This window comes from Aythya ferina (genome assembly GCF_964211825.1).
Source record: "Aythya ferina genome assembly, chromosome: 9".
In the NCBI taxonomy this organism is placed as follows: Eukaryota; Metazoa; Chordata; class Aves; order Anseriformes; family Anatidae; genus Aythya; species Aythya ferina.
In genome coordinates, this window is record NC_140305.1 from 20,976,052 (window position 1) to 20,989,422 (window position 13,371).

The 13,371-nt window shown below is 41.5% G+C and overlaps 2 protein-coding genes across 5 annotated transcripts in view; one reads left to right on the forward strand and one right to left on the reverse strand.

The window, feature by feature from the left end:
• The window catches only part of GNB4 (G protein subunit beta 4), a 29,202-nt gene extending 24,241 nt beyond the window's left edge, over positions 1–4,961 (forward strand). For all 3 annotated transcript variants that reach the window (XM_084528803.1, XM_084528804.1, XM_084528805.1), the window contains exon 10: positions 1–4,961. In XM_084528803.1, coding sequence (XP_084384929.1) covers positions 1–107 — 107 coding nt within the window. In that variant the 3' untranslated portion in view covers positions 108–4,961.
• The window catches only part of MFN1 (mitofusin 1), a 24,053-nt gene continuing 15,297 nt past the window's right edge, over positions 4,616–13,371 (reverse strand). For both annotated transcript variants that reach the window (XM_084528794.1, XM_084528795.1), the window contains exons 12-18: positions 13,116–13,220; positions 12,056–12,158; positions 10,811–11,040; positions 10,143–10,298; positions 9,441–9,637; positions 7,954–8,088; positions 4,616–7,149 (exon numbers count right to left, since the gene is read on the reverse strand). In XM_084528794.1, coding sequence (XP_084384920.1) covers positions 7,080–7,149; positions 7,954–8,088; positions 9,441–9,637; positions 10,143–10,298; positions 10,811–11,040; positions 12,056–12,158; positions 13,116–13,220 — 996 coding nt within the window. In that variant the 3' untranslated portion in view covers positions 4,616–7,079. The remainder of the gene's footprint in view (positions 7,150–7,953; positions 8,089–9,440; positions 9,638–10,142; positions 10,299–10,810; positions 11,041–12,055; positions 12,159–13,115; positions 13,221–13,371) is intronic.

Here is a 13,371-nt window from a genome sequence, read left to right on the forward strand (position 1 = left end):
GTGTCCTTGCTGGCCATGACAACCGTGTCAGCTGTTTAGGTGTTACCGATGATGGCATGGCTGTAGCTACAGGGTCTTGGGACAGTTTTCTCAGAATCTGGAATTAACTGGGAGCCAAACATGTACATTCTCCATTTGAGATCTGGAGAGATCAATGCTGCAGCCTATAGCTGTGAAATAACATTTCTACCTTGTATTTGCAGGTGAAGTTTTTCTATTCACTGATTATTACACAAAAAGGCTTTCTGTAAACTAGAAAAAAAATCAAGTGAAGAAATAGGGGAGGGGGGAAGAAATCACTGACTTTTTAAAAGGGGCCAGCACACATAATCATGGTGACCGACAAACTAAGAGCCAGTCTTTTTGTTTTTGGTGGTTTGGTTAGATTGTCCTTGAAGGGTTTTTGCTTGTGCTCAGTCTGCTAATCCTGTACTTTTTTTGTACATAACAGAATATACACATTATAGCAGCCAATCATGTAACATTTGTCTGTATGTAAAGAAATATGTTTGCATTTTTTAAAGAACTACATTTATAGCTTTGCTTTAACCTGAGATGTCACTTCTGAGTTTTGTAGTGGATAAACTAGATTGCTGTTTTAAATGTTTTTGTGAATTTACTGTAGATAAAGTGAAGCCAATGGTATGTATGTGTTTTTATAATGGAAGGCATTTGAATTTTTTTTAGAGGCCCTGGAGACTCCCAGTTAATACCTAACCGCCTTATTCACTCACTTCTTGACCTGCTTGCCTATTTTTAACCGTGGGGGTTCTTCCTTAAGCCAGTGGTTCCTGGTTCATCCATTGGCAGTCATGGCCTCCAAACACCAAGGAGTTAATGCCAGGCAGACTTGCAACAACATAGAAAATATATTAAAAAAAAAAAAAAAAGTCCAGTTCCAGAAGTATTAGCTTCCTTACTGCAGCTTTCCACATCAGTTATGCCACCCACACCTTGGGTATGGAAACCAAGTGACCTGCATTGCTGTCGCTAAGTGGCTGAGCGCTTTTCCTTTTGACAGTTCAGCTCTAACTAACTGAGGTTGTTTTGGCCCGTCACGAGCTCTAGCTGATTTGCACTAGGGAAATGATTTGGCATGACACTCGGTGTGCAGAAAGCAGCGTGTTTGCAGAGCCGGCTCAGTTACCACCATGAGCTGAGGAATTTGAGAGGACTTTGCTTAGAAGCCTAAGGAAGATTTGAATGTGCAGTTAATCCCCTATAATTCCCCTCCAAACTGGGGAGGTGCCAAAGCATACCACAACCAAAAGCGCTTGTTGTCAGTTACGTGCGGTGTGAGTTACAAAAGGAATCGTGTGACCTAACCCAAACCAAATAACCTTACTCACCTGCGTCACCCTTCGGAACTCGGTACTCTGAAGGTGGTGACTCGCTTGTTTTGCTGTGGTCACAGCGGTCTGTGCCATGGTGGCCTGTTAGATGCCAATCGTTCTGCAGTTCTGCCACTGTAAGTAGCCATTGCCTCTCCTCCTCCTGATTTATTCTGATTTTAGTGTCAGTAGCTTGTAAGTGACGGGTTCTGGTCAAGTACAGCTGAGTGTAGGTACAGGAAAATGGGGTGACTGACGTCCATCTGAAGCTACCCAGGAAGGGTGTTTAACTTTTTGGTGCCTGGCAGCGTGCCTGCGCTTGCAATGGATGTTCTCTGGGGAATCTAAAAGTCTGTTGGCTTTTTTTAAGTGACTTATTTTAAATGTATGTGAATTTTAAATTACCAGGTTGGAAGGTAATGTTCATCTGCCCTCATCTGATGATATGGGGAGTCTGGGTATCTCTGGGTCAGGTAGTAAATATAAGTGCCCAGTATTTTGTAATATACCAAAACAGATTTGTGGCTGAGGTGATTATTTGTCAAGCTTCTGACGTTTGTAATCCTAAATTTCAGTACTTCCAAACTGTGCCTGTAAACTTGCCATGTCTGTAATGGTGAAGGTGCCAATAAATGTACCAATCACAGTAAATTCACTTAAAAATAAATTAAAAAGAAAAAAAGCACATCTTGTGCTGAAAAAGTGTACATTTACTAACAGCAGATTGTGGTGTAGGACCAAAATCACACTGTATTGTATGTCACAGGAATTCCTCAGCATTTTGCTTTATGATCTGTCTGCATTAACAGAACTATTGCAGATACTTGTTCCTCTTTTAAGTGAGCATCTCTTTGGGATCATGCAGATTTGGTTTAATTTTTAGTGGTGCATTTAATTATTATTATTATTATTTTATTTTTTTACTCACAGCTGCCTTGAGTGAATTCTGAAAACTTGTTACTATGGAATTTTAAGAAAATATTCTTTTTCTAAAAAAAGTGTTTTCCATAGAAGTGTGTTTTGAACCAATTTCCTAGTCAACACTGTTGCCAAGACAGGTGCCATTTTTACATTCAGGTGTTAGAACTAGTTTCTACTTGTGAAGCTCCAAGCCCGATTTTACAAATGTATATAACTTTTCTTAAAAGTTTGGGTAGACTGTAAACACGGTAATGGCTCTTGTACAGGTATTACTGCAAATAAGTTCACTATCGGTGTCCGATGAATTGTCTGTTGGATTCAGCTGCTTTTAAAACAGCTAATGAGGAATGCCAACCCCTTGCTAATGAGGTTTCCAAAAGCATCATATAAATATCTGCCAGCTTTTGCTGTTTGGTTAACCGGTTTCTGTAGTGCTGCAGGTCCCGAGGTGCCTCTTGTATTGGCGCACAAGGAAGGGTGGAAGAAGCCTCAGCACAGCTGTGGAAACGGGATCTGGGATGCTGCTTGGGAACTTGTAGAGCGCTTGTGATAGATCCTGCCAAGGTGATGTTTGCTGTTTAATTACATCATTTAGAACTTCACTGAAACAAAAAGCCTCCAGGCTTGGTGTAACACACTGTTACTGTATGAGGCCAAATAGTGACCTTGCACAAGCTGGGGTATTTCCTGTTTTTAAATGGTTATCATTGGTGAACTTGTAAGGTGGATGCACTCCCTGAAATAGATGTGGCTTAATGGTAAAAGCTCAAACTCCCTCTAACGTGAGGAAGTTAAGAAAACGGCCCCTTGTAGGTTTTACTTAAAAGATGTAATTCTGAGCTTTGCATCTCACAGAAGATGGTATAGACACGCCTGTAGTTTAACGTAAGCTCACGAGTGCAGCTTGTGCCATTTCTAACTGCAGCCATGACAGTGAACTTGATGTACGACACATTTTGCAGCACTTGTGGGTACATCTTAGGCTGTAAAAGTTTGGTGCCAAACTGCATCATTATCTGAATTTCAAATACCTTGTGTAATTACAGAAATGTAGTGACTGAGACCATTGTGCCAAACAGTTGGTAGCAAAGTAACTTGTTCCCAGCCTCTCTTCTATCTAAGTCTATCGGTTATGGCTTGGAAGTGGAACGCTGTGCTTTGTGTAGCAGGATTGATTCTGTTCAGGTACAGTTATTTTTTGTTGGCATATTCTAATATTGATTTAACTTTGCAACAGAGAATACTAATTAGGCAAGCACCCAACTTGGGCTCGTTGTCACGTAAGTCAGACATCTATTTATTGGTGGGACGTTACTGGTTGAGATTCTGGAAACCACAAAAAGCTTTTACATGGCATCTTGCTGATGTACACTCACTACTGTAATGTGGGCCTGTTTCCATCTGTCTCCAGACCTTTTTTCTTCCAAGCGTTGCTATCATCTGCCTCGCTAAATTGCAGATACGCACGGTATCTGGCAGAACCGATAGTTCCTAAGGTGACACCGATATAGACCATTTGACATGGAACGTGGATTCGATAGGCTTTTCCCCAGCCTAAGGAGGGCCTGACCTTGACTTGGCAAAGCTGACTCGCTGTACCAGCTGGTCCTCGTGTGCTTACTGTAATGCATGGATTGGAACTAGTTAACTCTTCAGTTAGTGTAACCGCGTGTCCCACGATGAAGTTCACGTTACTTTAAGGTGGAATGAAAACATTGTGAAAACATTCCAGGCGTGCTTAGTCTTTCCTCTTTGAGGACACTGTCACCTCCACTAGGTTTAGTGCTGTGCTTTAAGATGTTGGTGAGAATAAGTATTGGCTAATTCAAATAGTTGGTATAAATGGTTGTGTAGCAGAATGACTGATTTTTGAGATAGCATTTCCTGTAAAAGTAATTAAGCATGGGTTGATGGTGCACTTTGTATACAGTAATCTGGCATGCATGCTGGTAAACTACTTCCTACACTTCAGAGGCACCACAAGCCTTTTTATCCAATTGCTGGTTATGTAAAATACATGCAGAATGTTAATGCAGTGTTGTTATGGTAAATGTGTGAACAGTGTTACTAATTGATATAACTGATAACAGATTACATGTGCCTGACATTCTTATACCACACAGTATGTTTAGGTTTAACTAATATGGACTTCGGTGGAATAGTCTTAGATATTTCAAGCCTTTGTTTTACTTACACAATGGTGCTCTATTTGTGTTTTTCTCCTTTTTTTCTCTTAAAAAATAAAAGCATCTGAACACTTGTAGTACATATTACATCCAAAGGAGTCCAAAATGAAAAAAAATGCTTCTAATCATGCTTGATTTTAATTTGCCTTTAGTTTCCAGGATTTCTCATCAGCTAGGTTTTGTTTTTTTTTTTTTTTTTAATTGTTGCTGACTACTTTGGAAAACTTCAGTAATGTTACCAATTATGAAGTGATTCTGCACTGCCTTTGGATCGTGTATGTATACAGAAACAGTCTTAAAGCTTTTATTTAAGCTATTAAAAAAACCAGGGACTTGTGCCATTTGTTCTTTAACAGTGCTGTTGTAAAAAGACTTCCCTGTGAAAAAAAATCACTTGCTATGAACTCTGTTTATAGCTTTTTTTTTTTCCACAATGGATCTTTTCTTTGTATTTGTACAGTGGCTCAGTGAAAGATGTTGCCATGAGTTGATATTGTAACCAATAAACAAGTGCTTTTAACCAGACCGTCTCACAGGCGAATTCTTTATTTAATGGCGATTGTCACCTGTCCTAAAAATCAAGATCCTTGCAGTGGCAGTGGCTCTGAAGTGGAGAGAGCAACAACATCAACTGCTCTTGCTTTTGGTGAGCCTGTTACATGTGCATGTTGAACAGCAGAATGTTACGCAAGTAAGTAATTTGCCCTTATGAACAAATGATTAAGGTGATTTTTTTCCCCTCAAAGGACTGTGGCTTTTTTTTTTTTTTCAGCCTAAGAAAGAGGCTAAATAAACTGAAGGGCCTGCAAATACTACAATAAAGGGAGCTGGAAGTTAGCCACCAGTCCTGGAGTGGAAAAACTAGGCTTTACAACACTTACTCATTCTTAATATCAGCATTCATGTTGCACAGCACTGCTCTCTTAAGGAGCAGCCATTTCCCGGTTCTGTAGCTCTAATTACTTTCTCCAAACCCCAAATACAGTGCACAGCTTGCTAGTCTGCTGGAGGAAACGAACAAAAAAAACCACACACATAAAACTCAACCTCAAAAGTTATAGGTTTTGTCCTAGAATGTACACATGAAAGCAGTGGCATGAATTTTCATATTTGAGACAGCTGTCAAATAATTTTACTAAAGCAAAGGGGAGACAATATTTTTTTAATAAATAATTATAGAACACATGCATTTAAAGTTTTATCTTCATACAATGTCCGTTAAAAAAATGCTCCAGAAAAGAGCATTAATACATATCTGTAACCTCATATACAAGAGGGCTGGGCTGTTAATCATTTTCATATTTCACAATTATTTCCCTCAGAGAACCTGAGACACTTCATGCATACTGCTAAAGACAGTTTCAAAACAGCCATGCTTCTGCTAGCACAGTCAAAAACACACACCACAATACATCATGGTGGAAACAGTGCTCTTAGTCTTCAAATTACTAATAACCTACCTCTCTAGCATTAGCTTTTAAAATGTATTCCTTTTAGGATAGCCCTTTTCACTGGAAAATAACAAATCTCTACCTCAGTAATTGCTATTACTCATTTGTAAGTATTTCATTTACTCACATTAATACTTCCATAAAAATATATAAATATTCTGAAAAGGCTTTCTCTTTCAAAATAAGTTATTTTTAAAAAGTCTGGTTAGAAAATATGAAGGTGTTAAGTGATTGCCGATGTCAGCAGCAATTTTAAGAGGCTTTGCACTGCTGGGGGTGAGCAATGGTAAAACCACTCAAACGTACCTGTCATAGGCCTCACCTCGAAGACCTCTGCCCTATGGCAGCGCCAAGGAGCTGTTCAGGACCCGACATGAGCAAAAACTGTCGAGCGCAGCCTCCATCTGCGCTGTGCCCAACACGCCCCTGGCTGCGCTATCTCTGCATGGTGGTGCCCCCACCAGCCTGCAGCTCGCCTGCACGCAGGTTCCAGTAGTGCTTTCAGAGGCAAGTGACCCTTCCACCCCTTCACCAACTACGTTTACTTCATCAATGCCACCTTACCTACACACAGTAGCCAGCAGGGTGACTGGAGGCCACTGCAATTCATTAGTGACTGCTGTACAGTTTAGCATCTTTCATTTCCATTCAAAGAGGAACCGCTTCACAACAAAATTTCACTCACTTTTAGAACAGTCAAGAGTCCTTTCCCCATGCTAGACTTTGTACTTCCCTTCAATAGAACACAAAAACAAAACAACCATAAGTGAAAGAGCAGCATCCTTCCTCCCTGGCTATTCCTCGTCAACTGGTAACAGGAGACGGTGATAACAGTGTTAAGTTTTCTCTCCCTGCATAAACTCCTCCTGGATGCCAGGAAGTGAGTGCCACTGCTAAATATTAATGAAAACCAAAAGGGATATGGGTTTTTATTGTCAAGTGCCCAAAGAAATTTAGTGTTTAAGGATAATTCTTAACCCAAAATCAGCAAAAACAAACGTAACACTCTAAGTCCCACAGCTCTTAAGTTTGGTTCACCATCAGAGTTCAAAACCAGTTTTATAATAATTAAGTGTAATCAAAGTAACATTAAAAATATAATAATTTCATGCAACTCCACAGAGAAGTGTCATCTGTAAAATTTCTACTTTGTCCTACAAAGGATCACCGGGAAAGTTACCAATGATATTTTATTTACTCTTTTGAAGAAAGTGTTTTGTAAAGCGATCTAGTTCATTCTCAAGGTGAATGGCTTTGTTTCTGTAAAACAAACAAAAGCAGTGAATTTACTTCAGTGCAGCACCACCACAAGACACATCAAGTGCTTGATTTCTATTTTGCAAACCCACAGCGCTGAGAAAACCTGGTCAGAGCCCTGAATGTTGCAAGTGCAGCACCAGGTCAGGCAGCGGAAGGCCAGCAGCTGTCTGCCAGGGGTTGCTTCTTCCCCCAGGTCTCCCCGGGACCACCCTGGTACCGGGACCTTTCCCACCCTCAGCATTTAACTTAGGAGAGGTTCTGCAGCGTTAGGCAGGCGCTCAGCACTGCTCCTCACACCACCCCCTCAGGCCGTTCTTGCAGCACTGGGCATTGATCTGATCGAGCTCGTCAGTGCCCGAGATCCAAGGGGCAGCCTGCAGCAGGGGCAGGTTACAGCAGGGAGAAAACATGAGACTAAGAATGAGGCTGCTTCCGAGTCCCTGAACCACTCACTGCTGGAAATTCTGCTCTGTAAACACCTGATGCTGGTAATAAAAGAAAAAAGGTACTCAACGGAATGGCTCAGTGCAGTGTGGCTGCTCCTATGGGAAGGGTTCCTGGGGAAGGTGCCACAGCGCTCTACCCGTGGAAGACACGTTCCTGCTGTCTCCCATACAACACAGTAAGGTAAAGATTGACCAAGAGAGGATTTTGGGAGCTTTGCTCAGCCACCTGGCTACAGGGCACATAACCCTTCTGCCCCTGTGATGACCTCGCTTTCAGCCTGAAGTAACAGCAAGCACCAACCTCACAGCGACCAGCAGGGTTAGGAACTGGTTCCTGGCCGGTCACACCCGGACTTACCGTAGTTGCTTGGAGCTGCTCTGGATGTTCTCCAGCTGATCTATTTCTTTGGAAAGCCGATCGATTTCTTTTTCCAAGTTTTTCTGGGTAATATCCACCTGCTGACAGAGCCGGGCAAAAGTAGTTGCCATTTCCCTAAAGGAAAAACAAGTTTGTAGTCAGAGTTTACAGATGCCTGCCACAAAAATAATACGTGATAAATGGCAGCACTGCAGCATGTAGAACACGGCAATCAAAGTCTCCAGCTGCCAGAAAGATTACAGGACAGCAGAAATCAGGAGAATTAGGTACTTTTCACATTTAAAAAGTAACCTTGAACATAGAAATGTTCAGTCTATGCCAACATCACGCCTGGCAATTTTTCACTGAGTACCTACAGGTATTGAGTCTGAGACTGGGGCTGCCAGGAACACGTGCCCGAGCAGCCAAGTGCTCTCTCATGCCACAGCCCGTGCCACACTGAGTGCTCTGCTCATGAGGGGCACGTGAGCACTTTGCAGGGCGAGGTGAGTAGGAGAAGTGCCCCAGACATGCAGAGACACCCCCGTCCTACTCGCCTCTTCGGTCCTGTGTTCCCAAGCTAGGTCCCAAGACTCCTTCTCAAACAAAGGAAAAAACAAAACAACAACAAAACACTGACACCACCCCAGGACAGCAAGCAGGCTCTCCCACAGAGCAGACAAATCTTCTGATCTCTACTTCACCTCACTGGAGCTTTGGTTTGAGTCCAGCTCGTCCATGTCCTCACAGAGACACAATGCTGCTGGACACGGGGATGATTCTCTTTCCTCATCTGAAGCTGAGCTTTGTGCTAGTAAAGCACTGCCTGGGCTACACAGGAGAGGTGTTCTGCACCCTGCTGGTTAGAGGTCTCATTTAGCAGGCCTACTCTGCTGAAGTAACAACTGAATCAAAACAAACTCAACAGGGCAGGCTGCGGGAGCCAGTCACCCAACATTACTCTGCAGAGACAGGTGGAAAAACATTTGGCAAAGACACAAAAAACTTTGAACAGCTCAGGTCTCTTCAGTTCCTTTTCTGCGGAGCAGAAGAACCATGACCAGCTGCTTAAAACCTGGCCATACCAACACTTGAGGCAGAAAACAGAACAAATGCTCACAATTAAACCAACTCCAGGCTCACAGTCTGAAGTGATTCAATGCTCATCTCAAAGCAGACAAATTCAGCCTCTGCTGGAACCGAGCTAAGTCCCATGTCTTTGCAGTGAAGTGTTGCACAGAGTCTAAGACTGATTCTCACATGCAAACATACACACGAAGAGGCATGCACTACCCTTTCCAGGCATTAACTTCACACTCTAGAAACACCCTCCTAACAACACTGTGTGTGTCCCTCACAATAAACGCCAAGGGACCCTGAAGCTGCAGGGGCATTCTGCTGCCTCCCCACACCATGCACAGCCGGTGCCCACCCCAGGCCAACCCGACGTTTCCCTGGGTGCCTGGCAGCGCCGCTCTCATACTCACTGTTGCACCTGATGGCTGCAGTTGGCACTCGTAAGACTGACGATCATCTGCAGCTTTTCGGTAGCGTAGTTCACAAACTGCTGCTTGAAGGCTCTCTCTTTCGCTTTAGTGGTCCAAGTTAGCCTCTCATAGAGATACAACAACCCATACATACTGAGGGAAAGAGAGATGAGCTTCCAGCCTACTGTTCTCCAGATCTGGAAAAGACGACTCATTAATGTAAGAGTTGCCCTATAGAGTGCAATCAGTATCAGGACTATAAAGAAATCTAATTCCACCCATTTTTATGTCATCTGCATGGCCCTTTCACCAGATGAGTTTGGGAAATGTATTGCTGTAGAGCAATACAGCTATACCCAGATATGCTGATACGCTGTTGGCACAGGGCCTCACAGAAGACTCACTGCGTTCTAATGAAGGAGGACGGAGAAAATAAAGCTCCCACCAATTCCAAACTATGTAAGGCACCATCAGATCATCCAACACAGAGATAGAATACAGCACATGTCCAACTATGCTCAAAGTAATTAGAGCAATTTTCTCACTACAAATTGATTCCTCATACCCAGTGTACACATCTGGCCCAGCTGTCAATAAGCCATTCCATGCTCCATGCTGCACGTTACAAAACCCCACACAGCAGAGAATGGCCTCATCTTTGCCATCACTCCCAGGACAGTGAATGGTACTAAGACTACTTGCCACTCCGCCAACAACGATGATGCTCATAGAGGTCCGTGATGTCAGCGAAGCTAAACTCATTACCAAGGGAACCATAAAATCATCCTGTGGTGTGTTCTCTGGAGTTAGGGCAGGAAGGCTGGCAGCAGACGGGGTAGTAGCTAAAGGACGAGGGATCTAGAAGAGTGGAATACAGCAGCCTGAGTAAAAAGCATCACGGGACTACGTAGCAGATTGTTTTTATTTTGTTTTCATATATTCAGGATTTGATTCATTTAAAGGGAACTTTTCAGCACAGAAGTCTGCTCCTGATAAGCAGAAGAGGTTCTGAGAGTTCCTTGCCAAATGGGGACCAGGTTGGAATACTATTTTTGTCCTGGACTCTGGCTTTGCTGTTAGAATGCCCAAGTTACAAATCAAAAGGTTAACCAGAGGGTTCAATCCAAAGCAAAACAGAACTCGGATAACATCTGCAGGAAGTTTAGGAAAGGTTTTTTGTTCCCTTTTAACCCTGAATATAATCAAATAAAAACAACCCTCACCAAAAGTATTTCACACAACAGGGCTAAGGGAAAGTAACAGCAAGCAGGTAAACAGCAGAAGTTAATAAAGTTATAAAAAATAAAAATCAATATAACCTCAATAAAGTAAAACAAGGCACTTGTCAGCCTAGTCTCTGAAACACTCACTGGTAAGTTTGGATCTGCCAGTCCCAGTAGTACTCTCTGAGCATGTTTAGGACCCAAGAAACGGTTTACAAGTGAAGTCCATCCCAAGGAGAAGTGGAACATGATATCCTCTTGGAAATCCGCACAAAGACTATGACAGTTTAGGTCATAGCTAAGGTCAAACCTCCTGCATGGAATTAGCAAGTGGAGCTGATTCTGAGCACCAGAAGGCAACAACGGTTTCAGATTTTCTAAAAACGAAACAGAAGAATAAAGATGAGTTAACATTGAAAGCTTCAGCATATTCACAAGTAGAATCCTTTTCCTGCTGACTAGCTTTGTGAACTACCAAGAATCTAAACTGACTTTTTAAACAAAACAAAACAATAAGGAAAAAAAAACATCAGTGGGCATTTTAGCAGTCTCGATCCTAACAGAGCAGGCAATTTATTGCTCTGATAAAACAGACACATAAAATCAATGCGTAGAGGAAGCACCACAGGAAAAAAAAAAAAAAGAAAAACACAAATTAACTAAAAAACCTCTAACTCTGGTCAAAAGGTAAGGATGGACTAAGCCTGTTGGTGGCACCATACAGAAAAGTCATTGGTATGGAGTAAGATGGCTTCGTGTAATTGTTATTGAGTAAGAAGGCATCATGTAATTAAATGATCTTGCTCTGAATCTTTTATTACCGGAAACAGATCAGAGCAGAACTGGATACGCAATAAAGTTATTACCAAAACAAACTCAACACCTCAGAAACACAGAGTGCCAAATATAGGACTGTAGCACAAAGGTTTTGTGAAACTACCCTTGTTTTGTACTCAGAATCTGGAGGGACACAGAGAGAAGCCTGTGTTGTAAAAACATTATCTGTTAATTAGCGTATTTCATAAATCTGTTGTGGAAGACACAATTATAAATGGGTTTACATGAGGATTAGGCAAGTTCCCAGAGGACAGGTTTATTATTACTTGCTTAAACCCTTCATTCAGATGAAGTATTCCGGTTCAGAAGTCCCTCAGCTGGGGACAGATCACTCTATTTACCCTGGCTCATTATTTTTCTCCCCAAGCAGCTGTGCTGGTTACTACCAGAGACAAGGTACTGAGCTAAATACACAGTCTTCATCTATGATGGCTTTTCCTTTACCATTTTTTAGTGTTAACGTTAAATCACGATCATAAAGATTTTTTTAAAGCATATTTTTTTAAATTGTCTTCCTCTAAACAAGAAGTCAACATTTTGTCTTCCTCATATTACCAATCATCTCCTGCTGTGACTGATGCATTGACTGGTTGACTTCACTGGAGCAACGATCAGCCAGGTTCTTTCCCAAACCATCTTCTATATGCTTGTTGAGTTCCTGAAGTTTCAGAAAGAACATACGCTCATCAATTTCTATTCAGCTCATCAATGGCATTATACAGTTCAGAAACATGTTGAACACTAATGCTATTATTTGCAGTGGCAAGAAAAGCAGGTTACCATGAAAATACCCTACTTTTAAATAGCACACTGTGACTGAAAATCTAATTAAAGTGACACGAAGAGGATTTCTCTAGGCCTGTAATCATTAAAAGGCCTATGGAAAAGCCTGCGTTTTCAACACAAATGAAGAGCACACCACCACCACAGGTCAGAGCATTTCCTGTCATCATTTGATGGGAGGCGATTTCACTGGTAGAGATAAGCCACTGCCATCAACAGCTACGAAGGTCTGCTCCGCGCATTTTGCAGAGCCAGGACAGGGCAGACCACCTTAGAAACAGCATTCCCATGGGATCAACAAGGTTGAAACAGGTGGGAGTTATGACATTCATTGGCAGCAAAAGCTGAGCAAAAGATTAAACTTACAGGTGGATGCTCTTTTAAAGTACTAAGTTTGAGCAGGAAATTTTAAATTAATATTTAATGAAAACTTGTGTTTTTTTTTCTTTTTACAAAGCTTTTTGAAAAAAAAAAAAAACTTCAGGTATTTGCAAACTCCTTTTATTTTTTGTTCTATTTCATTTTAGGAGTGGTGAAAATTGCTTATGTAAGGTCTTAATTTAATACAAGTGAAGACAAAATCAGTATTTCAGTGAATTAGTTTCAGTAACAACTCTAGTAAAGAGATGGTTGAAAAAAATCTTTCTATAGACAAAGCAGAAAATATTTTCAACTTGTGGCTTTAAAAAACAAATATGCATGTCACAAAGCACAAATTATGTAGTGCTTAAATGAAGCACCGCATAAAATGATACGCAAATTATGAAAATACAGAAGTAAAAATTGTAAGACAGACAAAGAGCCTGGCTTCAAGCCATGCAAGAGAACTTACTGTCTTATAGAGCTTCAACACTTGAGGAGAAGGGTGAAAATCTGAATAAAATTCATCAACTAAAACTGAAAGTCTGCAGATCTCATCGGTCATGGCAGAGGAGACCTGAAAGACAAAACAATTGTGTTTCTCCTGCCTTTTCCAGCCAGAGTGAAAAAAAACCAACCCAATTACCTGACATTCAGGAAGGACTGTCGTTTTCCTTTTCTTTTTTTTGAAAAGGCACATGCTACACATCTGATTAGTGTTAGTAGAA